General features: G+C 47.8%; 11 protein-coding genes across 11 annotated transcripts, besides 1 other annotated feature; 5 read left to right on the forward strand and 6 right to left on the reverse strand.

Annotated features, from left to right (window-relative positions):
- Positions 1-23,647: part of a sequence feature (contig 1.55 1613..492661(-1)) that runs on past both edges of the window.
- Positions 862-1,481, forward strand: ANIA_03324 (uncharacterized protein; the record flags this gene model as incomplete). Its single annotated transcript, XM_655836.1, has 3 exons — positions 862-1,068; positions 1,160-1,335; positions 1,478-1,481. The coding sequence occupies 3 exons, from the start codon at positions 862-864 to the stop codon at positions 1,479-1,481; spliced, it is 387 nt and encodes a 128-aa protein (XP_660928.1).
- ANIA_03323 (uncharacterized protein) lies at positions 2,295-2,948 on the reverse strand (the record flags this gene model as incomplete). The annotated part of the gene is made up of 3 exons (XM_655835.1): positions 2,295-2,317; positions 2,449-2,596; positions 2,769-2,948. The coding sequence occupies 3 exons, from the start codon at positions 2,946-2,948 to the stop codon at positions 2,295-2,297; spliced, it is 351 nt and encodes a 116-aa protein (XP_660927.1).
- Positions 3,650-4,364, forward strand: ANIA_11386 (uncharacterized protein; the record flags this gene model as incomplete). Its single annotated transcript, XM_050612490.1, has 4 exons — positions 3,650-3,706; positions 3,806-3,851; positions 4,162-4,241; positions 4,323-4,364. 4 exons carry the CDS (start codon positions 3,650-3,652, stop codon positions 4,362-4,364), a joined length of 225 nt encoding a protein of 74 aa, XP_050468405.1.
- ANIA_03322 (GIY-YIG nuclease family protein) lies at positions 5,661-7,133 on the forward strand (the record flags this gene model as incomplete). The annotated part of the gene is made up of 1 exon (XM_655834.1): positions 5,661-7,133. One exon carries the CDS (start codon positions 5,661-5,663, stop codon positions 7,131-7,133), a length of 1,473 nt encoding a protein of 490 aa, XP_660926.1.
- Positions 8,395-9,943, forward strand: ANIA_03321 (uncharacterized protein; the record flags this gene model as incomplete). The annotated part of the gene is made up of 3 exons (XM_655833.1): positions 8,395-8,592; positions 8,637-8,955; positions 9,009-9,943. The coding sequence occupies 3 exons, from the start codon at positions 8,395-8,397 to the stop codon at positions 9,941-9,943; spliced, it is 1,452 nt and encodes a 483-aa protein (XP_660925.1).
- On the reverse strand, positions 10,299-11,861 carry ANIA_10398 (uncharacterized protein). The gene is made up of 4 exons (XM_050612491.1): positions 11,555-11,861; positions 10,856-11,434; positions 10,455-10,752; positions 10,299-10,396 (listed from the first exon to the last, which is right to left on the reverse strand). Exons 1-4 carry the CDS (start codon positions 11,661-11,663, stop codon positions 10,375-10,377), a joined length of 1,008 nt encoding a protein of 335 aa, XP_050468406.1. The 5' UTR covers positions 11,664-11,861; the 3' UTR covers positions 10,299-10,374.
- ANIA_10397 (ankyrin repeat domain-containing protein) lies at positions 14,401-15,492 on the reverse strand (the record flags this gene model as incomplete). The annotated part of the gene is made up of 2 exons (XM_050612492.1): positions 14,401-15,005; positions 15,174-15,492. The coding sequence occupies 2 exons, from the start codon at positions 15,490-15,492 to the stop codon at positions 14,401-14,403; spliced, it is 924 nt and encodes a 307-aa protein (XP_050468407.1).
- On the reverse strand, positions 16,087-18,002 carry ANIA_10391 (WD40 repeat domain-containing protein; the record flags this gene model as incomplete). The annotated part of the gene is made up of 3 exons (XM_050612493.1): positions 16,087-16,197; positions 16,277-17,304; positions 17,355-18,002. 3 exons carry the CDS (start codon positions 18,000-18,002, stop codon positions 16,140-16,142), a joined length of 1,734 nt encoding a protein of 577 aa, XP_050468408.1. The 3' UTR covers positions 16,087-16,139.
- On the reverse strand, positions 18,979-19,164 carry ANIA_11385 (uncharacterized protein; the record flags this gene model as incomplete). The annotated part of the gene is made up of 1 exon (XM_050612494.1): positions 18,979-19,164. One exon carries the CDS (start codon positions 19,162-19,164, stop codon positions 18,979-18,981), a length of 186 nt encoding a protein of 61 aa, XP_050468409.1.
- On the forward strand, positions 20,818-21,238 carry ANIA_11384 (uncharacterized protein; the record flags this gene model as incomplete). Its single annotated transcript, XM_050612495.1, has 2 exons — positions 20,818-20,860; positions 21,162-21,238. The coding sequence occupies 2 exons, from the start codon at positions 20,818-20,820 to the stop codon at positions 21,236-21,238; spliced, it is 120 nt and encodes a 39-aa protein (XP_050468410.1).
- ANIA_03319 (uncharacterized protein) lies at positions 22,358-22,967 on the reverse strand (the record flags this gene model as incomplete). Its single annotated transcript, XM_655831.1, has 3 exons — positions 22,358-22,555; positions 22,734-22,788; positions 22,879-22,967. 3 exons carry the CDS (start codon positions 22,965-22,967, stop codon positions 22,358-22,360), a joined length of 342 nt encoding a protein of 113 aa, XP_660923.1.

Below are 23,647 nucleotides of genomic sequence, written 5' to 3' on the forward strand. Positions count from 1 at the left end.
AAAAAACATTGAAAATATCTGTTGTTTCATGCGGTATGGCCCCCAGCGACAGGCTTGGTCCCCCTAGTCTCAACAGATGCATAATAAGTAAAAAATATGCTTTGAACCAACCTTATCAGGAACATTTCAGGAAGCCATCAATGGCTTGTTAGTATTTAAATCCCTCTGCCAATAGATGGGCTTTATAGTAGCATGAATCTCCAACCCGAAAATGGTTCAAGAGTGTCCCACACATGGAGACACTGATATTATATCCTATCAGGGTGTCAACCTTCAAGCGTATTGCCTTTCTCGAGCAGGAAGTAACACGTACTAGGAACAAAAAAAGCCTTGTGTGGCGAATAATAGCTGCAATCTACATTTAACAGGTGCAGTTACTATTGAGAAGGGTGTTGCAGCATTTGACCAAAGTAACGAGTCAAGTAAGCATATACTTCTTCAGACGTACAACCATGCGAGCTGGCACTATAAAGCTTGCAGCAACACCCTCGGCCATACACGAACTTGATCTCCCAGTGTGCATCATATACTCATACCTGTCGTGAGATATGTTGGTTCGCTTTAGTCGAGATTTGACAGGGCAAAGTGGCCGGATGGTTTACCAGTCACGCTATTGGGTGACTATGATACCAAGGGAGTGAAGGTCCCACACACAAACTGCCCATATTGCTTGTAGAGATTGAGGGCTTTCTTATGTGCGTCCATGTTGGATAAATGCGCACTGTACCACAGACCGGTGACCTCGCGCCGACTGGGCCAGAAACCGCCTGGGATAAAAGCCAGCCACTTTCCTCACTCTTAAAGAATAATAGCTAATTGTACCTACTCAAGTCATCAATCTCCGAAACCAACACAGACATCATGTCCCGCAACCTCGTCACTACCAGCATAGAAAGTCTAACGGGGTCTCAAATCGCCAAAACCATCCTCGCGTCGCGCAGCTTCTCCAAAGGCATCAAACAGATCACAGGCCTAACCCTCTACCCAGACTCAGACGCATGCGCGGAACTCAAAGATGAGCATGGCGTGCAGATCGTTGAACACAAACCCGGCGATCTAGATGCCATGGTCAGCACACTGCAGGAGACAGGCGCCGACGCGATCTGCCTTCTACCACCAGGTCATAAGGACGCATTCGACATCACGGCTGAGCTTATAGCCCGCCACTAAGAAGGCGGGTATCCCCAATGTTTGCTTAATCTCGTCCGCTGGGTGTGATCTTGCCGAGCGCGAAGCGCAGCCGCTGCTGAGGAGTGTAATCTATCTCGAGGCGATGGTTATGGAGGCAAAGGGTGATGCCAGCACGGAGACGGGACACAGCCCGGTTGTAATTCGGTATGTCCGACATCTACCTAAGCTCTGTCCTCTTCTTGAATTGTGGCCGAGCTTGCTGACCATGTATACTTCAGTCGTGGTTTAACATTACTCTTCGAGCAATTTCGTTGTATGAAAAAGCCACTGCTACTTTCTGCCTTAGTTAAGAACACGGTGAACTGGAAGGTTCAAACAGTTCTAACACAGATGTGTACATTCTAGATTTAGTAGCACTAAGGAGAACACTGAACAGTAAAGAGGAATATGTAAAGTCGCTTACCCCTACCAACGAAGGACGGGCAATCATATCCTATCTGGCCTAGTCCCTCCCACCACATCCGAGGGGCATGAAGACCAAGCGGCATCAGCAGGCACCTAGTGTACTAGCATTACCATCACACTGATAGCACTATTCATCAAGGCATGAGTATGCTCCCAGGTGCGGCCCCACCATCCAGCCACGTTCCTAGGAAGCAAGCTGTATCGCTCAACCAGAGCTTGCTTGTTCCTCTATTCAGCTAGCTTTCTAGCAGGCAGACCGCAAGTGATATCAAAGCATCTTACTACTGCAGATTTTTGCTCTGCCGTAGAAATAGACTCACTTAATTGTTTCCACACGCTCAAGGAAAAAGCATTCACCCAGCTGTCAGCCATTGGTTTAACTCTAAAGGCCATCATAGAGTCCCAATTGTTGACAGTGGGCAGCTCTAGAGCGAAACCACGCCATAAATTTATACCTCGAGCTTAGTATGAAGCTAGGATGAAACTCGAAGAGGGTCTAATATATGTTAGTTGGGGACTGATGCCGACTATGTGTATCTTCGTCGCGTATCTTGCACGTATACAATCCATCACAGAAGCAAAGCGAGCGGCCCCGATGCAGCCGTGAGGCCGGAAACATCCCGGGGGACGTTCTGGACATAAATGAATCCTTGATAAAGCTAACGGCATAGTGCTACAGTAGGCGTCAGGAAACAAACCTACTCATCAATTCTGACCCTGGCTATAACCACTGCCCAGGTCTTATTCAATTATATAAACGTGGAGTAACATGATGAGACCTCCTTGAAGCGCACGCTCATTGATAAAACCTCCCAGATTCCGGCATCTCAACCTCCTCCGACGTAAACGTACAGTGGCCCACCTCGCCATCGACAGCAATAGCTCCCCACTTGACCGGCGAATACATCATATCCTCTTCTGGAGGATGGGAATCAACCTGCCGCACCTCGTATTCCAGATTCAGGTCATAGTTGAGGTGACAGGCCGAGGCTACAGCTCCCTGCAACCACCATCAGCAAGCCAAGCCGGTGAAATGCCAATGCTACAATACCCAGCAGCATTGCTCTGCCAACAGAGATTATACTAATAATAGCAACTAGTATGTACCTACAGGTCATGATATCAAGACACTCAATATGTGCCAACTCCGGATTATAGGCATCAACACTGACAAGAAATATGCTTTGGGATATCAGCCAGTGCAAGATTGTGGACAAGGTCATGAGTAGGATAGCATAGCAGTACGGCAGGGACAGGGAATAGCTTCGGCGTTGGGCAGCCTTAGGATTCCACAAGACACGCAGGCCCCTGCGTAGTATTGCGTAGCAGCTCCACTCAGCGGCAAGGGCCATGCCGGTGAGCAGGCTGTTGGTGAGAATATAGATCAGAGAGAATAGAAGCTGCGGGATGTTGGCAATAAGTGTGTTTGCAAATCAGGCTTGTCGGCCAGGAGTCGCCCTTGATTAGAGTGCTGGAGTTCACAGTCGAGATTTTGCAAAATTTGGCGGCCCAGATATCTTTACCGTCCTGGGCCTGGCTGTAGATTATTAAACCAATACATATGCTGATTGCGATACTCCAGCTGTTTTGACTATTTAGACCAGGCAGCTATAGTTTTTATAGGGGACTTACAATAAGATAATAAATAGCCAGTCGCGAACTTGGACAGCTAAATACTATCTTGTTTGATTACTCTGATACTTTAATGGCTTGTATAGATGCTTGCCTTTTAAGTAATATAAATCTCTAATATCCTTGCCTAATAATAAACACTGGCCTTTGCTGAATTAGTCAGGTTTATAAAGAAACAAGGCAACGGCATTGCCTGTTATTAGCAGTAGAGTATTACCGTTACTGAAAGACATATAGAACAGGACCATAGCCTTGAGGAGGTTGGCTATATTACTATGACTATAAGTAGCAGAGAATACTGTAGCTTGTAGTACTAAGATAGGCACTTACTAAGGCAGGAGTATATAAGATAACCCTTAACTGTCTAGTTACTATTTGCCACATCTTCAGTACAGGACCTGCCTATAGTACATATCCAGCTATGCAGAGACTTGCCCTAGAAAGGCTTATATACCTCTTCCCCTGCAACCTAGTCATAGTAGGTTATTATCTCTATATTATCAGAAAGCATGATCATGCCCCTGTATTTAGTTTGATATATTGTATTATAAGCAGAATAATACTTACTTGTACTTAGATATTCAAGGATTTGGTTTTGTACTTTGCTCCAAAGCCTTTGGAAAGTAAAGTCATGACTGTCAGTATCAAGTAAATCAAGGGGGGTTCTCTTTGTCACAGGCTATGGCCTGGATCTTGGTTATCGGCCATGCCCTCAACCTGGTTCTAAATAGGGTTTCTGCAACATCAGTGTACAGCTTCGGAAATTGCGGCCTCGAAGCTTAGGAAAGGAGATCCGTCCCCATAAATTTGGAAAAGGGATCCGTCGGCATACAGGTCCGGGAAGTCAGAAAGGTTGATAAAGGGAGGAGGAAGATATATCTGTGCTTCTATCTTTTGTTTCTTTCTCTAAGCTTGTGATACTCGTTTATACAGGACCGCCAGTTGAAAATAATACTGCCTACGCCCGTTACATTAACCCTATTATGGGTACTGGGATTAGTAGGACGTTTCTGGTGAGAGAGAAATAGAGAAACGTATAGGAGGTGAAATTAAATATTTATAGTGTGCTACACTAATCTTTCTTTGTTTGGCAGCAACTCTCTGTAACCAGTCAGCTAATGCCAGACAGCTGGTAATTACAATAAGCCCTTAAGTAATAAAAATCGATTCATTTTTGGCATGCAGTAGAAATTAACAACGGCCAGAGAAATTCCTCTGATATTCATTAATTGGTGCAGGGAAGTTTGCTACCCTTCTTGACAACCCCTGGTGAGTGCTCCCTGTAGCTTGGTTGAGCAGTAAGATATGTTGTAGATACGCTCGAAGGGAAAGGGCAGAAGGAAACTATATTGACTGCACAATTATCTACTGAGGATCGGACACCATATGACAACTGACCATCTATCTTGTTGACGCTAAATATATCGCCGCTGCCACGCAAAATAAGAACGAAACAAAGTATAGAAATATGCAGGTGAGATGTGAGATCCATCTCCGGATCCTTCAGGATAATTCTAGAACTCTTGCGGTCCATAGTATCACCGAGGGGCTCAACATACGAATCCGAACGGTTTTGGCGTCTTGTCATCTGTCCTAATTTAACGCCTTATGTTTCTTGATTACTACCAATATATGCAGGGGTCAGATCCTCAAGAGTCCGAGGTCAGGCTGTGTCAGTGCATACTGCCTTCCAGTACTGCCTGACCCTAAGAGTCGAGTTTCTTAGTCATTACATAGTAAGCTAGTATAGATAGGCGGCCCTACCAGCCACCCATTAAGGACAACATCCATCGCTTCCTACAATCTCATCCCGGGCACTGGTATTTGGATTGGGCCGTCACGTATCATTTCCGTATCTCATTTCCGTATCATCACTATATTTGTTATTCTCGCTAAATATTTTGTACATACGACCACAGGGTGTGGAGAACAGGGCTTCCCGTCCGCTCAGCCGTACTTAAGCCACACGCCGGTAGGTTAGTAGTATGGTGGGTGACCACATGCGAATCCCTACTGTTGTATGTTTTTTTTTTCATCCTCATGTGTATTGATTGGATCTGAAGTATCTATACTATGTGAGATCTAAGGCTGCTCTGGCGAGGGAATGCGCTGTTCCAGTTTTGCACCCAATCCGACGGTCTTACATGCGTTTGACCAACCATTATTAGGGATTTTAAGGGCTTAAAAAAGATACATTTTTATCCATCCGATCCCATTGCCAGAATCCGTCGTAGCGCTGTGGCTTCGTTCCAGGTTTTTGACTGGTTGGTGGGTAAGAATCAACAGGGTTTTGAGCGTCAGCCCTTACTTTTCCTCTACCCCCTCCACCTCGAACAGCTCGAGGCGCCAAAGGACGATATTTAATGCTCTTATTTCTCCCGAATAGTAAGGTCACTTAGCCATACCCTTACCTTCGTACTAGTCTGGCGAATATGAAGTCAAGCGCAAACATTGACGGTAGAAGAATAGTTCCCTTTGCGATACACTCGACTACAAATGATAGCTTTCACGATGTGCATCCCATCTTGAATCCTGCCAACTCTGAAGCTCTCGGATCACTGCCGTTACTCTCGCATCAAGGGCAACATATACGAAACGAAGAGAAGGCTGGCAAAGGTGTACTAGATATAAAGAAGCGCCTCAATTGCGAGCGAGCGAATTGTGGATCGCGTACAAAGACTACCGGAAAGCCCTGCAAAGTCTTGCTCAAAGAAGATAAGATTGCGGCTGCGGACGCAGTGATCGAATCGCTCAGACCTCTCACCCAGTCATCCCCCAATCTTGAGGATCAACTTTTTGAGCTGGCGAACATCGTACATTGTCATCAACATGCCAGCAAAGTGCTTAAGCAACAGCGCGTTAATGATTGGTTCATGACATTCCCTACCGGAGACGATAAAACCATACCTGTCATGTCCGTCGCGAAGAAGATCGAGAATATCCTTTGGGATAAAGTGTCAAACTGTTGCATTGGAAAGAACAAGAAGGGCAATCGCTGTCAGAGGAAGATTGGTGGCCAAAAAGTCCAGAATTATCAGAGGACTATAAAGGAGATCGTCAAGCCAGACACGTATTTGGACGACAGTGAACTTGATTACTTCCTCCAGGTTCTTCAACATAACACTTTTTGCTTCTACCACGTTTCTGATCAGGGTGCCAAACAGGTAAAGGAATGGAAGGACACTATCACAAATATTCGGAGAAAGAGTGGTATCCCAGCAGCAGACTCGAATATCTCCCAATCGGGTAAAGGAGATAGTCAACAAGCGAGCACACCAAACGTTCATATGGATACATCGAGTTCAAATATACTACGACGTCGGTCGAAATCTTTGTCCCCAGCTCAATTTTGGCCGGAAGAGCACGACAACACTCCTTTGAAAATTGTCACCAAGCCCATTGATACGGCCGACACGATCCCATATCTTCTGCCGGAGACAGATCAAACGAAAGGCTTTGTGTATGCATACGAGGTCGAGAGTAACAAAGGCCTCGTCAAGATAGGGTACACAAGCAAAACGGTCGGGGAGCGTCTTAGTGAATGGACCTTTGATTGCAATAGGGTTGTGCTGCCTATATATCCTATCGATTCCCGGGCTGCGGTGGCCGTTCCAAATGCACCTTTCGTAGAGGCACTATGTCATGCCGAGTTAAGGCAACGCAATGTCTGGATTAACTGCGATGCTTGCCTGAAACGACATGTGGAATGGTTTCGGGTCTCACCCACAGAGGCCATTGCGCTAATACGAAAATGGTCAAATTGGGCGTGGATGCAACCACTACCGTACCATCCGAGCTTGGACCTGGCTTTAGATGCATGCGCTGAGGCCAAGATGGAAGATAATAATGCATTTGATGCAAAGTGGCCAGTGGAAGAGATACAAGTACAACTTCAGGCCGTATAGAGAAGCCAGAAGGCCCAGCGCCATCAAACCAGAAATAAAACCAAAGGTTCGGCCCTGCTCACTATTCATTATTGTACTACGGCTAAACATCTCAATATGACATGTAGACAAGTATCTGTCACCGCGACGTGTGACATGGCAGTAGCACGAACAAATGTTATAATAAATGCACTCATAGGCAAGATCACAAGCATAACTGATCACTGAATGTCTGGTAACTCATTTGTCATTAGCTCATATAGTCTAGTTAATTAGCTGTCAAAAACACAGTTCAAATTGTCTTACGTCCTGCCTTCAGTGCATGACGCTTTGTTCAGTGCGTCACCTGAAGGCCCGGATGTATTTCAAGTTCACCCGCAAGGTCTGAACTGCTGACATGGCCTTCAGAAGTTCGGAGACTTTCTTCAGACTTCGACTTAGTTTGTCCTCCTTGCTCCGTTTGCCCTGTCGAGGGTCCCTGTCTGCTGGAGTTCTCACGAACTCTTCTAAACATTGGCAAGAACAAGAAATCGGTACCATTAAACCTGTAACAGGAGAAGTGAACCTTGCAAAGAGGACAGAGTATAATTATGTTATAGTTAGTACTTGTTCTGTCTGGATAATCTCTAAATAATCAACTAGACTTTTTTTTTAATGAAAAAAGAAGAAAAAGAAAAAGAGAACTTAAGATGCCCTGCTATACCTAGAAAGATGTAAACAGGATACTTCGGCCGACCATTACATAGTTAAGTAGGTAGAAAGTTAACAGCTATTTACTACTTACTTTAGTCAGGCTAACAACTGCTATGGAAAACCTCGTACTGACCAGCCGTTCCACCCCTGTGTAATAACCGTGCCTAGTACCGGTACAGCGGGTATCATAGGGACTACAACGAACCCAAGGGTCATTTATGCTCGGGATATGAACTACAGAGCCGCATAATGAGAACATGTCCGGCTTGGCACCGGTTCCGTGACCCTGATTTGGTCATATGGGCCTGGAAGGCCCAGGCGTATAATCTGTCGAAATGGGTTAGAGGTAGTACCAGTAAGGGTCCATCGGGCGACACCGGTGGCTTCCCCTCGACCACTGAAGTTGCGTATGGGATGTTAGGGCCCAACCGGGGCACAATTAGTTCCGGCTTCCTAGCCGCTTTAGTCAAGGCAAATTTACTCCAAACCAGATCCAGCCCTTGGCCAGGCACAGTAGCTGTGGCTTTAGAACCAAGGGTGTTCCCCGTCGTCCAGGGGGAGGCAGCAATTATCGAAAATATTGCACAAGATGGGCCAACTCGCGTGCTATGTCAGTCTCTGGACGACGGTCTTACTGTCTGCCTCTGCTGCTTCAGAACGATACCTTCCTGTTGTTAAAAGAGATGACCCGGCCGTAGTCTCTGCGAGATTACATGCGCCTCCGGCTCCAGCAATTCCAGCGCTTCAAGCGAGGGATACTATCTCAGCACCAGCGTTGAAAGACTCGGTACGCCCTCGCTTTCTGTATCAACTATTTCTCTCTCTAACCAGAAATTTGGACAGGGCGGCTACTGGCTCAATGTATCGATTGGAACGCCTCCACAACCAGTTGCATTGCTGGTTGACGCGCAGGATACAGGCATTGTTGTGATGTACCCCGGCTCTCAGAATGTAGACTGTTCCGACTACCGATATTGTGATTTTTATGGACAGTTTGCTCCCCAGAACTCGTCTTCTTTCGCTTCATATGACGAGGACTGGCAGCAGGAACTTCCAACTTCCTTCAGCGGCTTTGATACGCTCCGCGTGGGTGATTCAAAGCCAATCAATATCTCTCTGGGGCTTGTCGCGGTCGACAACGTCTCTAGCTGTGAGTACTACCATGCTACCCGCCCTGACGTAACTGTGACTGAAGTATTGCAGACAGTTCCATCGGGATCGGTCCATCCAATACCAGCTTCCCCTACCAGCTGGTAGACCGCGGCCTTATCAATACCCCATCATTCAGTGCGTGGCGGGATGCTGTTCAAGACGCAGACCCAGACCTAGAACAACACCCAAACCACAGTCCCGGCAGTATATTATTCGGCGGCATCAACGCTGCCAAATTCATTGGGCCTCTCCACGCCTTTTCCTTCAGGGACTCCCTTCCTTCCATGACCCTTCCCGTGCATGGCGTCCAGATTCACGTCGATCCTGCAGCCGGCCTGCCATCTACTGCAAATTTCTCTAGCACAGAAGTCCTTATAAACTCCACCTTCAAGGAAACACTCTTCGACCTGCAAACCAGATATGTTTCCACATATGTACCTCTTGAAACAGCAATGATCATCTACAATGCGCTCAACCTAACAACCAACCGCCGAGACGACGGATACTATACTGCCCCGGAAATCCCTTGCAGTCGCAAAACCGAGAACCACACACTAACCTTCTTAATCGGCTCCGCAGCGTTCGATATCCCCTGGACCGCATTCCTGCATCCCTCCAACATTCCCAGTCAAGGGATCTGCTACTTCTATATCCAGCCTCCATACGAGGAAGATCCGCTCTTCGCGGGGACTTTGGGGAGTACACTGCTGAGTCAATTGTACCTTGCCGTCGACTACAATAGTATGATGATCGGAATCGCGCCGATTAACCGGAATTCCCCGCAAGATGAAATATTAGAAATTGGGACCGAGGCACCGCAGTTTCCTGGTGGTGTTGGGGATTTCCCTGAGACAGTTACGGCGTATACGCCCGCACCAACAGAGACGATTGCTACGGAGACGTCGGATGGGTGGGCAGCTATGAGGACTGCAGCACCTTGTGTATTGCCTGCGGTTGCGGGGGCTGTGTTAATAGGGTTGATTTAGATGCTTCTATACTAGACATGTGTTCTATAGGGGCGCCGCTCCAGACATACTTAGTCGGCTAAAAAAAAAAAAAAAAAAAAAAAAAAAAAACTAGCTAGAACTTATTATTTTCATGGGAAATTTTCTCTTTTCCTTGCCAGGTTATAGCAGCTGAAGAAATTAAATGTAATTTATTATATTTGCTAGACTTGTTAAACCACGGGTTGGGGCGGGTTTTCAGGCCTAGCTGATCCGCCCACGCGGGTTTTGGGGTGGCATGGGTTTAGCAAATAATTCGAACCCAACCCAAATAACCCAAAATAACCCATTTATGCATATCATTACTCTAATAAGCAGTGATCTACGTAACTAATAAAATACTGTATTTAAATACTGTATTATAAATCATCTAAGTAAGAAAATATAATCTAAATACAGTAATATAAACCTTATTAGATTTGAAGTTTTGAATTACTTTTCTTTTTTTGACACTGCTGTCTCAAACCATTGGGGCGGGTTCAAGTGGTGCAACCCCTTTTGAATTAGTTCATACCAGATATCCTGGTTATCAAAAAATGCGAGTAAAAGCAAGAGTTTCGCGGCAGTGGGATCACGTTCCTGGATCTCTTTATAGGTGATAATCCAAGTTTGTACAATATTTCCTTGCCGGTACTGGCGTGTGGGTGCCGACTGAGACTGCAGGTCGAACCAGGAAGTCCGGTAGAGCTCCAAATACTCTCTAAAAGTTGTTCCTGTTTGACGTACGAAGGCCCCAGCTATGACAATTGCCAGCGAGAGCCCATCAAGCAAGCTGGAAAGATTTATAAGGTCTGTTGACGTTAGTCATGGTCTTCAAATCTAGCTAATAGTACAGTACCTTGTTCAGCTCCCATCCGTGCAATGTCTTTAGCTAAAAAGCCGCTGCTTTGCAACAATAGCTGTGTAGCATCTTTGTATAAAGGTTCTGAACTGGAAATGACTTCCCAAGTTCAGTGAGCCCCTGGAGTCGGGAAGTGATCATGATAGATCCATGATCAGCCTTTGGAAAGAATTTGTAGACATCGTATCCACAGTGACCACGGCCTTGGATTAGAGAATACTGGTCAATGTTGTCAAAGATGATGAGCCATCTAGTATTGCCTGGCCTCGCTAGCCACTGTAGTACTTGATTTGCCCTTTGCACAGCTTCCCCTTCGTTGACTGCCTGATCCTCTATAGGCTGTCCTTGTATCTGAGAGAGGCAAGAACTTAAAGAGGAAACCAAGGCAGATTGGTCCTTGCCGTTCAGCCAGAATATGGCTGTAAATTCATTCTTGTGTTTTCGTGCAAAGTGAATTGCTAGTTGTGTTTTGCCAATCCCACCCAGACCATGGAGGACAGCCACCTTTCGTGTCTGTGAACTAGCTGGTTGTAGATAATCCCATAGACAGTTTAGTTCTTCTTCTCGTCCAACGAACTCCTCAATCGCAGGAACCGCTGAAAGGTCTAGCGGGATGTGAAATTTGTTGCCGTCTAAAAAAAAGTGAAAATTTAGCATACAGGTACACAGATCTTGGGTTTATATGCTAACCTTGATGACAGTCTTTTTAATTCACCCAACTCACGTTTGTGAGCTAAACTTCGAAAGTCGACTCCCGGAACATGGGTTGATGGAAGGTTTGAATTGGCGCCCGTCTTCAGTAGCTTTTCTGGTCGCAGAACCCCGTCTTCCTCTTAAAATGGGTTGTGTGCATAAGCCCATTTGCCTCCAGGGTGCGTTTTGTGCCCGTCAGATACGCGCATAAGACAGGCAAGTGAGACCATGCAAACGCGGCTGTGACGGAAGAGGAAAACCTTTCAGGCTTATCTATTTGCTTGAATTCTACTGCCTGCTTGATATGGAGTGCTCGGGCGTCAACTGTCAGGACCAAGAATCTTTGAAGATTGTGTCAGATCGTGCCTGAGTCGTCGAGCAGGTCGAGTCGTTATGCCTGCCGTGGAGAATTCAGCTAGACCTAAAGCGGCCTCCCCCAGCGCTGTCTGAAACAGTATGCCTGAGCCCTCATTTTCGTTGTGGCTGCGATCCATCCTCAGCACATACTACCTTGTTGCTTTCAAGTTCCGAGTCTCCCCGTATCTGGCTCGTCCATAGTCCTCGCAAAAATCCCACTAGTTTGCGAACTGACATGTCCTGGAAAAGCAGATACGCAATACCGTAAAGTAGAATAAGAAGGACGATGTCGACACATAAGACGGCCAACGAAAGGGGTAAGGCGCCGAGCCGGATGATGATGACGATAGTATGAGCAATGTTTCTGACAATGGGTCGCAATTCCTGTGGCAGATGTGCCGTGGCTAAGAACTCGTCCTTCCAGCGACCTCTTAGCAGGCCAAATGCGAACCGAAACTCGTGCACGGGAAGAGTAACAAAGAGGTAGGCAATAATAAGCAATGATAGGCTTTGTGACTTCGTGTTTGTTTTCCTGGACGATGAAGTCGCCCCTGCCCTGGACGGGACAACAGCACTTGGATCAGTCCCGGAGGCTGAAGCCGCTGGCTTCTGCTTCCCGTCTACCTTATTCTCCGCGGAGTGCATGTAGGAGGCCATATAGAGGGTTCTTCCGACGATCCACTTAGCAAACCTTCCCGAAACTATATATACCTTGTTCACATTAAAGGCGATGATGACCAAGGGCAAGACAATGGCGGCAGATACTGAGACTTGGAAACCATGAGTTCGGTGGAATACAGGAATTTTTCAAGCAAATAATACTCACACATGATACTTGACACATAATCTAGGTGCAAACCGTCAGGCTGTTTTGGGAATTCTACAATGTCGATCGCGAAGAATGCCGCCATGAATGAAAGGGGTAGCTTCCGATTGTTAGATCTACATGTTCATGATGTAGCTGAAGGGATGAGCTCACAAAGATGATGGTGACGAGTGTGAATACCATAAGCGTATCCCCTTGCCTCGCCGTATCATCGGCCTGTCTCCGTGAGGATCGAGCTTCCTGCACGTTGGCGTGTTTTTGTTTCAGGTCCAGTAGGTGGTTAAGCTGTGAAGAGTCAGTGGAAGCTACCAGTACGAAACTGAGATCATACCGCTTTGTATGTGTCATTTGCATGCTTGTCCATTCTTTTGATTTCCGCTATATATTGCTTGACTATGCGCCTTGGCCTCGAGTTATCAAGGTTTCTGAGTTTCTCAAAATCTCTGATGACCTTTTCTTGATCGAGGAATAGGACCATTAATGTGTGGAGCTCATCTCGTATGTCCTTGATCTTCTCAAGCAATTCCACGTCTTTATGGATGTCCAGGGAATCGTACTTTCTCCGATTACTTCCGACACTTTCGTCTTTAGCAACTTGGTCACGGAAGCGTCGGAAACGTTGAGCCTCGTCGTCAGTCTGCGTGAACGTCAGCGTGCCGAATGCGGTACTCCTAAGGTGGGTGTGGGAACTTGCCACCTGTCCAATTGCAACTTCGTAAAACTCCAGGAATTGAAGATTGGGGCTCGTGTTGATAATCGGATCTAGACAAGATGTCAGGCATTTGCAAATAATGATTTCGGCCAACTGATGGGGCTCCCCAATCTGGGAACGGCTTTGCGTGATATTCTCTAGAACATCCGTTGTGTCAAGAGCAGAAGAAGCTTGCTCTTTGTCCTCCCCTTTGCTCCACCTCTCTGGGAAGCTTGTAATCACTGTATCTATGCCAGGTGTTAGCGATGCAAGTTAGTGTGACCTAAGAAGTACAAGGATACTAACGATCCTCCAGAACCCAGAGCCAAAGTTGGTCCACGACCATCAGCACTGGCTCGCCAATTAATTTGCCCTCGTCGAACATGCGTCCGACGAGCTGGCTTTCATCGCGGTCTTTCGTGCTCTTCAATGCATGATAGAAATATTGGTCAAGGCTACGGCGAATGTGTAGCTGATCAACCGGACGTCGCTCCAACTTATTCTGACCTCGTTGATTATCACTCGGGTCTGGTCGCGTCATGTACGCTCTCATGAGCGCCTGGTGTTTTCCATTCGGCAGAGGGGCGCTATGTAAAGGCATATCCGCGAACTGCTGCGCGTAGTCGTTCATTTCCCGGAAGGTGACCGCGTACTCCCAATGCACGTACGGCATCTATTGCTGACTTAGAGGCCTCGACAGCATACTGCGGAACATATGGCATACCAGAAGCACGAAGCCCCCTTTCTTTCCGCCTATGGTAGTCACACCGTCAGAACAACCCTACACACCGGTTGGTTTACATTCTATCGATGGGCTTACCTATTTCTTGGCATACGGGCCTCATAAACTGAGCGTGCGGTGACTTCTGAGTGCCCTTGTGAAGTCGCTCCATCCAAAGCTCATCTCGGAGCACTAGGTCACGCTTAGGAGACTTGAACTTTTCATACCGCAGCATTAATAACTGTGAGAGTAGGTTAATACATGGACTACATTCAAATTTTTCTATTAGGCATGCCTCAACCCAGCGCATCTAGGATTCGGAAACGTTAGTTATGTCAGTGTCATGGGAACCTGTAGAACTTACATTGTTCACGGGAAGATGCAACCATCGAAACCGCACATCATTCTCTTCCATTCTGGGGCCAAATATTTCCTCTTGACCGCTGATAACTTTGTCGATACTAGGTTCGCTGTTTTTTCTCTGGCGCTGAAAAATTCCCGAAGCAAATTTAATGATTGCGCAGCTGAATTGGCTGTCGACGGCCTCGTTACCACATATTGATTCTGTATATAGTTCAGGTGACCGACTTAAACCCTCAAATAATTTCTTGATCTGGGACAGCTGCTCCTTGACCTCCTCGCTGAAGTTCTCATCAGAGATCTCCTTTAGCACCGCGCTAATACCACGCCCTTCGATATCAGTTTTTCTGAAATCGGCGTCCTCGCTTAAGAGTTTCTGCACGGCTTCGAGCCGGCCATGTATGGCCGCCAAGTAGAGCGGCGTCCGCTCGTCGTTGTCAGGCACATCCGCCCAAGCACCGTGGCTCAGAAGGACCGATACTGAGGGAAGGTGCCCTTCCTTTGCTGCATGGTGTAGTGGAGTGCGGCCCTCCTTGTCTTTGATATTAATGCCTGCTCCTCCTCCGCGCAGAGACGGATGCCTCGGATCGTCTGATTCTTTTGGCAGATTCAATGACGCGGAGTCGTGCCCGTGCGATACTGTCGCTGCAGTCCTCATATTTTTGGCTCCAGCCTTATTCTTCCCGTCCTTATCTTTCTGCGCAGGTTTGAAGCCGCCTCTACCGAGTAGAATTTCGATGACCGTGTTGCGCCCACCGGCAGCCGCTTCATGGAGTGGCACTCTCCCTGCCTCGTCCATCTCGTCGACTTTGGCGCCTTTATGGAGTAGAAGAGACACGATCCCAGTATGCCCACCAGCAGCTGCTTCATGGAGTGGCACTCTCCGTTTTTCGTCCCTCTCATCGACTTTGGCACCTCTATCAAGCAATATCGAGATGATTTTCTCGTGACCATTTTTTGCTGCCTCATGAAGTGGCGTTGGTCTTTCTTTACTCTTTTTGTTTACAAGGGAGTAGTCCCAATTTGGCTGATTGACCAGCATATCCAGCAGTAACTCATAGCCATTGACGGCTGCCTCGTGAACCAGTGTTTCCCAAGGCGCATCCTGCTTCTGAAAATCGAGTTTCCCAAGTAGATGCAGAACGAGCCTCTCCAGCTTGAAATACAGTGCTACCTTAAGCTTGCTAGTGAATTCTTTGGGGGTTGGAACACTTGGCTTGTTATAATGCAAGAACACCCGTAGCCAAGTTTGGAACCGCTTCGTCTGAGGGTCGCATATCTCAGCTGCCAGCTCCCAAAAGCGAGAATCATCGGTACCTGTATCTCGAGCATGATTCACCCAGTTAGTCGCAGTATACTGCAGGTACTTGTGCTGAGAGAGATAGGATTCGACTTTGCGATTATCGCGGTCCAGATCTTCAGTTGGCTTTAGTAGTAAGGGCGACTTTTCGAACTTTTCTGATCGAAGATACCCTATGCACTTCTTCGCGAGGATGAGCTGCGCGTCAGCAGACGGTCCTGAACTTGAAAGCCGGATTGCCACGACTCTCCCTGATCTATGACCGAGCGCAATCGTCCAGGCCTCTGATGCCGTCGACGGCACGGATACAGTTGCAATGACAGGCTGGAAACCCGGCGGAAGCCACAGTGCATTATCACCGTTCCACGTAATCCAAGACAAGTCGCTGCTTAAGCCATACCCATGGCGCTCCGGATGCTGGCCTTGACCGTAACTTGGATCCAAAGCCTGAGACGAAGAAGGGGTTTCCCTGGTAGTTTTACCCCCAGCACCTATCTTTATACGGCCGACATCCGTATCCAGGTACGACGTGGCCTTGTCAAACCGCATTGCTTCAATTGTAGCGTCAAGATCGAATGTATGTTGAAGGGAGCGTGCCTCGATATCCCAGATCCTGACTGTCTGGTCATTTGATGCTGAGGCTAGAAGGCGGGAGTCATGCGAGAATGAAACTGAGGTGACCAAACTACTGTGACCCTCTAGTGTGTGTTTATGGGAACCTTTTTCTGTATCCCAGATCCTGACTGTCCGGTCATCTGATGCTGAAGCAAGAAGCCGGGAATCGTGGGAGAATATAACTGATCTGACCCAGTCACGGTGACCCTCGAGTGTATGCTGCAAGGAACCTGTTCCTGTATCCCAAATCTTGACTGTACTATCATCGGATGCTGAAGCAAGAAGCTGGGAATCGTGGGAGAATATAACTGATCTGACCCAGTCACGGTGACCCTCGAGTGTATGCTGCAAGGAACCTGTTCCTGTATCCCAAATCTTGACTGTACTATCATCGGATGCTGAAGCAAGAAGCTGGGAATCGTGGGAGAATATAACTGATCTGACCCAGTCACGGTGACCCTCGAGTGTATGCTGCAAGGAACCTGTTCCTGTATCCCAAATTTTGACTGTACTATCGGATGCTGAGGCAAGAAGCCGGGAATCGTGGGAGAATATAACTGATCTGACCAAATCACTGTGACCCTCAAGTGTATGCTGCAAGGAACCTGTTTCTGTATCCCAAATTTTGACTGTACGGTCATCCGATGCTGAGGCTAGAAGGCGCGAGTCGTGAGAGTATGAAACCGATAAGACCGCAGCCTCGTGACCCTCTAGAGCCTGTAAACAAGGACTCCAGTGATTTGCCACATCTGGTTTAGTTTCTATCCAGTTGGGCTCCTCCTTTCCAAATAGCTTGCGGATTAGACTGTCGGCCGGGCTGAATACAAGGGCTGATGCGTACACCTGGAGTGGAGCACACTTGATTGCAGATATGTTCTGAAGAAAAAAACGATATGAGTCTCGAACAAGGTCTAATAAGTCGCTGTCAGATGACTTTCTCTGTCCTGGTCAGTCGCAACATGATATAGAGCGTCAAAATGGATGCTGACCCTAAGCAAAAGTACTAGCCTCCACATCGAGCGTAATGCGGACGCTGTTTCTTGTATGAGACTTAACACCTCGAGCCAGTAGAGTGTGGTACTTCGAAGAAAGTTGTCAACTGACTTGGCATTATCAGGGTCAATCTGGTGCTTATGGCAAGCGTCACTTTCGTAGGCATCGCAGAAATGGCTGATCCAGTGGACACAGGAATATCTTATAGTCGCTAACGGATCCGGTTCTGGTATTAGTAGCATGTCTTCATCGACTGAAACCCCGGGATGGTGCAGACTGTAGATATTCCGCCGTAAGGTGGAGGACATGGCCTCCAGTGATCGGGAGAACAAGCTGAGATGGGCGCCGGTGACACCGGACGGGTAGATTTCATCCCTTGCCTCATTGATCAAGTAGTCCTTAGTCGGCAGGTCAACATCAACGGAGTCGTCTTTCTCATTGATCGTGAGAAACGAGTCGCACAAGGCCACAATGTCCTTTGCTTGAGTCTCCTGCGGCAGTCCGGACAAGACGCAAAGTTCAGCTAGGCGCAGTGGGCGCTGTGCCAGAGTAACAGTGCTAAGTACACGGCGGCAAGACTCCCACGATGTTCCCAGGTCCCTGAGCGTACTCATCTTCTGATCGTAGTAGGAGCGGTTCGCCATTGCGCGCTGTGCTCGTTTAGTTCCGCCTTGATTTTGCTCCACTGTGTGGGCCTGCCGTGACGAGATGTCTGGCTGGAGAGATCCGCAGATAGTCCTCTTTATTGTTGTGTTGTGGTTGTAAGGAAGAGGTGTCTGGATGGTCAACAGTAGTGAAATGACCGGTCAAGTCAGAGTAGCGGCCGTTGCAGTGTGATGTGGTGCTAGAACTGACACGCCAAACGAGGCGGCAAGTGAACAAGCAATGAATATAAATATATCATAAATTTAAAAAAATTGAAGGGCCGCGGGAGAGCACTCGGCCTGGCTCCTGAGGTCCAGCAAGACAATTGCCTGCCGTGTCGGATGAAGATTGAGCCTTGCTCCGTGCTTTTCAGATTATGCTTCTTTTGACACGCTACTCTTAAAGCATCCCAGGTATAAAGCACGTGGGGAAGCGTGAATAGAGTTCGAGGACAGGAGAAGAGAAGTTGCTGGTGGACAGTCTGGTCGAATCATGGTTCTCGAGCTGAGCTGTCTTAAAAAGGACCTGCTAGGCCATATGTTCATTTGGCGCAAAGCGGGGCTCAGCTGAAGCGGGGGCGCAGCTGTACTAATCTCGTATCGGTCCAATCCTCGTTCTTCCTTGACCTGCATGGTTAATTGTCTGTCCAGTGACTTGGCAGGTGAAGGAATCGCCTGAAAGCTTCTTACCATCGCCTCGTTGGCCGGAGGCACGGAGTGACACGGGAGAGCCGCACCTGTCAACCAGGCGCCCGTCAGGTGTGGATTCCTCATTCAACAACAAATTTTAGCTGGAGTGGACTGTCGACTGTTTTCCGATTTCCACCGAGTGAAGACGAACGACCGTCAACACATATAAAGTCACTACGTCGACGCTTGCCCGTCCAATGACTTTTCATAACGAGGCGGCCAGACCGATCTAATGTTTCCCACCTGATGGCACCGACTCATCATTTTCATTCTGGTTTATTCTAAGTCACTCTGCCGCTGTTTTGACCGCGGATGCCACGCCGGTTCCGTCCATTAGAAGGACCGCGATATGGTGAGACGCTGAACTATCTCTCACTGCATAAGAGCCGACTACCTCATATGTCTCGCCAGTTCCCATGCAGAGAGTGGCCCAATCATTCTCAAAATTGACGATTCCAAGGTCGACGACCATGATGTAAAAGGATGGTGGGCAGATTTCGTACCAGAGGTAGGCAAAAGCGACCGGAACACTCTAGTAGCACTTAACCCGGCCATGGCAATCGGATCCCAGGAAGAAGGAAGTGTGCGGACCAAACGAGAGAGGCATGTATTCGGGCAAAGGGCCACGGGATCTTAAATCCACGCTTTCTGTTGAGCAGCCGGTACTATCACGTTCACTGACGAATGTGCTTTTTGCGAGAGCCTGTCTTTGTAGAACTGGGTCACCTTTTGTACAGCTAGTATATGAGTCTGATGGAAAGAAGACTTTTTGTTCACAAACAGTTGATTTCGCCGCGCCTCCCAGTGTGTTTCCTATTACCTTGGCAGCTCCTAGTGAAAGGGGCACCGCGCATCCTCCAGGGACTGATACATTTTTAGTAACAGTGCCCGCTGATACGTCGACGACTTTCCATTGGCTGACCCTGCTGCGAACCACTACATGCGGACGAATGCTGGCGGCAATTGCTCGCTTCCTCGGGCACTGGTGCGGTCACCCGGGGCACGCACAAGAGTCGAGGCCTGTGCGCTGTTCAGTATCGAGTAAAGTATCTGAAAAAGGTCAGCGAGAGCAGGCTGATAAACAGCTTTATCAGTCGTTGTGCCAGCTTACCAGCAAATCACTTTTGGGGCACGTTTGCAGGAGTGTGGTCCAGGCATTCCGCCCCTGCAGGGCCCGGAAATGCCCACCCTCGAACTCAACATTTATACGGTTGCGTGACTTGGAGTCGCTGTGCACTGGGCATTCGCTGCCTCAGAACGCAACCTGGGGTCCGCAATTAGTACATGTTTGGTTTGGTTTGGTTTGGTTTTATTATTTAACGTCACTCGGCGGATCACGGGGCCCACGTGATCTGCGGCCTCCCAGGGGGCATCTGGACGTGCTACCTAAACAGAACTGCCTAGGAACTAGCTAGATACAGGTTTGAAGCAGCAACTATGGACAATATATGTTGGAAATGAGCGGAAGAAGCACCCGGCGCTGCCCTGGCCAGGTCTTCGAGGGCAGATGCCCGTTTCGACTACCTATAGATTGGGGGGAGGGGCCGGACCCTTTATCCAGGTAGATGTGTGGACTGTCGCACTATCAAGCGCTCCGGCGGGCCCAGTTCGGGCATATATCCTTGAAGAAGGATGATTCTTGCACGATGCGGCTGAATTCTTCAGCCCCGGCAGCTGTACTTAAGAGCCAGTCTATTGTTTTTGACGGGCCGTCCCTTATACATCTCCATCTATCTTTCCAGCGCTTTCTGGTGTATGGGCAGAAGAAGAAGTGCACTGGGGTCTTGGTCCTACCACAAGAGCAGCTCTCCAGGTAGTCTGAGTGGTTGAAGCGTTGGTGGTATGCCGTAAAGTCTCCGTGGCCTGTACGGGCGGCGACGAGTCGGCCAAGTACCCAACGGGGAAGCTTGTGCTCGCGGGTGCGGCTTTCCTTTGTATGGAATCTGATATCCAGGGTCTTGTAGGCTTGGGGTGCCTTACTAGCATATGCTGTATATGTCCCTGTACGAAGCCACTGTTTTGTCTCCCGTTGTAGGTATGCAGGGGATGGGGGGATGTTAGGGCTGTATATAGAGGACCCAAGCTTCGCAAGCTTGTCTGCCAGCTCGTTCCCAGCAATCCCAGAATGGCCTGGGATCCAGCAGACTTGAAGGGGCTTCCATGGCCTGGTTAGGATTGAGGGAGCTTCCAACCACTGGGTAGCAAGCTGGCCAAACGGGTTGGGGCGGGTTTTCAGGCCTAGCTGATCCGCCCACGCGGGTTTTGGGGTGGGTTACCTTCACAGTAAACCGCCCATGGGTTTAGCAAATAATTCTAACCCAACCTAAATAACCCAAAATAACCCAGTTATGCATATCATTACTTTAATAAGCAGTGATCTACATAGTTAATAAAATACTGTATTTAATACTGTATTATAACTATCTAAGTAAGAAAATATAATCTAAATACAGTAATATACCTATTCAGATATCTTGGCAACCCAGCGGGTTGCTCCGCCGGGCTTTGGGGCAGCCAAAAATATCCAAAACCCAATGGATAATTAGAAGGTCTAACCCAACCCATTTCTTGGCGGGTCGGGGCGGGTTGGGGCAGGTTTCGTGGGTTGGATTTAACAAGTCTAATTATATCTAACTTCATCAATTTAAAAATTCTTTTTATTAAACTTAGTTTTATTGAATCTCTGTATCTAAAACATCATGGCCTGATATAAATTATTTAGTAAAATAATATGTATTGTATAATTTTACTATAAAAAAATAAATACACGCTTCTTACAGCTGAAAAATATATATACATGTTAAGGGACGTATTTAGATGGATCTTCCTATCTAGACGTGCCGTACGTACAAGAAGGAATCGCTAAAGAAGAAATGAGAAAGAAGGATTGTTGTTGCAAGGAAGTCTTGTAGGTGGCTCACCGCCTTCAGGACAGCGCAGGCCTTGGCCGAGTCACTAAGGTCTAAGGTCCTTGTATAGGCAAAGGACCCATAACAATACACATCTCAAGTTTTAGTCTACGTTGCTCCAACATTACCAAACTATTCTAGTAGACTTAGAAAGCAAACCTTATAAGCTTAAGGAGCAGTCTCTAAACCTAAGGTTTACTCTATATTACTATAATCCTATAATGCTGCAATGTTATAATGCTATAATACTGCCATGCCAGCAGCAGCTATCTGGCAGATGCCAAGACAATATATTATTAGATGTTATAGGTTTGTATTACGGACATCAGAACCCGCACGGATTTGCGGGTCACCGCGCGGGTTCTCCTATTAGAACCCGCAACCCGCGCGGACTGAAGATTTTGCAACCCGCACCGCACCGCTGCGGCGCGGTGCGGTGACCCGCTGCGGGTTGCGGTGCGGATTGACAACCCTAATCTGATTTCATCAAGCAACATCTCCTTTACTGGTTAGAAAGCCTTGGCCTTATTGGTGAGCTCTGGCATGGGATCCTAAGCCTCAAGAAGCTTTCAGCTTGTCAGAGCCAGTATTAGGCTATCTTTAGGGAGGCTGAAAAATTTGCAAGTACTAATGCTGTGATAATACAGGAGGCCCCTTTACAAATATATAGTGCTATACTTGTCTTCTGGCCCTGAGAAAGCTTAAGCAAAAGAATGTACTGGAATCAGTGGTTTAACTTTATAGAGCAGGCATATGTTATGCAGGAGTCCTGGGACCCATGTTGTCACGGGCGAGCCAGCTGGCGACGACCTGGCCCTGTGACACGTGACCCCAATCCCTCAATTCCCACGTAACGCGGACGGGCGCCTTACCGGTGCCTATCCGCCAGTAGGAATATGAGGGATCGCCAGAGCCGTACCGGTCCGCCAGTAGGAATTCAAGGGACGAGCCGTACTGGGATCAACCCATATATTGTTGCAGTGGGATGTGGTGGTGTACGCAATCACCAATGCGTCACTGTAATGGTATTGCTTGGAGATGCCAAACTAACCACACTGGAGGTTATATAAAGGGCCTCCTGATGCCATGTATATAGAAATCTCCAAGCAATCCTTTCAATATTCTTCAGTACCAATCGAGCTCCCTCCATTGGATAATTATCGGTGATAGTCATCGCTTCGTTGTAGCTAGAGAACCCCGACGTTAGATCACGTCTTACACATGTATACAGGTCCTTGAGGGCCATTGAGGCCCCGTCTGCGCCGTGGCCTTCTCACCTGACGGGCAGACAGTGGCGTCCGCCTCCGAGGACGAGACCATCCGGCTCTGGGACGCGGCCTCCGGTGCTGAGAAGCATAAACATCATCTTGATGTAGTAGTAACTACTTTGTCATTCTCAGATAACAGCTGCCTCAATACTGACCGCGGTTCACTTTCTTTGAACCACCAAGCTTGCAACTTCTCCACTGAACAGCCAAAGAATGAAATATTCATACATGAGAAATGGGTGACTCGCAGCGGGCAGCGCTTGATCTGGCTTCCACCAGACTTTCAGGCGACATGTGCGGTTACCAGTGGCAATAAAGTGATTCTTGGCCATAGATCAGGCGGCTTGACATTTTTGTGGTTAAATTAACAAATCTCGTCCTGTGCTGCATGCTATTTCCCCAAGTGCTTCTCAACCATCTTCCAACTTACTCTATTTTCTAGTCTCTCTGTAAAACGGGGGCCAGGGGGCCACGGTTACTATATACTTGTTGATTTGCCACCCTGATACTCCAGAATATTCTATATAACCTGTACCAAACAACGCTGAGCAGTGGCAGACAGACAATTAGTGGTCCCAGGCTCGCGACAGCATTTTTAACCATGCCGAAGCTGGTTCGCAGATTCCGGATCCCAGAGGGCAATTCATTGCGCAGCGGAGCAAGCGAAGCGAACGTAGCAGAGCAATTATAAAAATTAACCCGCAGGCTGTTAGACCAAGTATTTTGATAACAATCAATGACGACTTCGCAGCCTCTGCAGGCAAACTTGGGTATTACT

This window comes from Aspergillus nidulans, chromosome VI, assembly GCF_000011425.1.
Source record: "Aspergillus nidulans FGSC A4 chromosome VI".
Classification (NCBI taxonomy): domain Eukaryota; kingdom Fungi; phylum Ascomycota; class Eurotiomycetes; order Eurotiales; family Aspergillaceae; genus Aspergillus; species Aspergillus nidulans.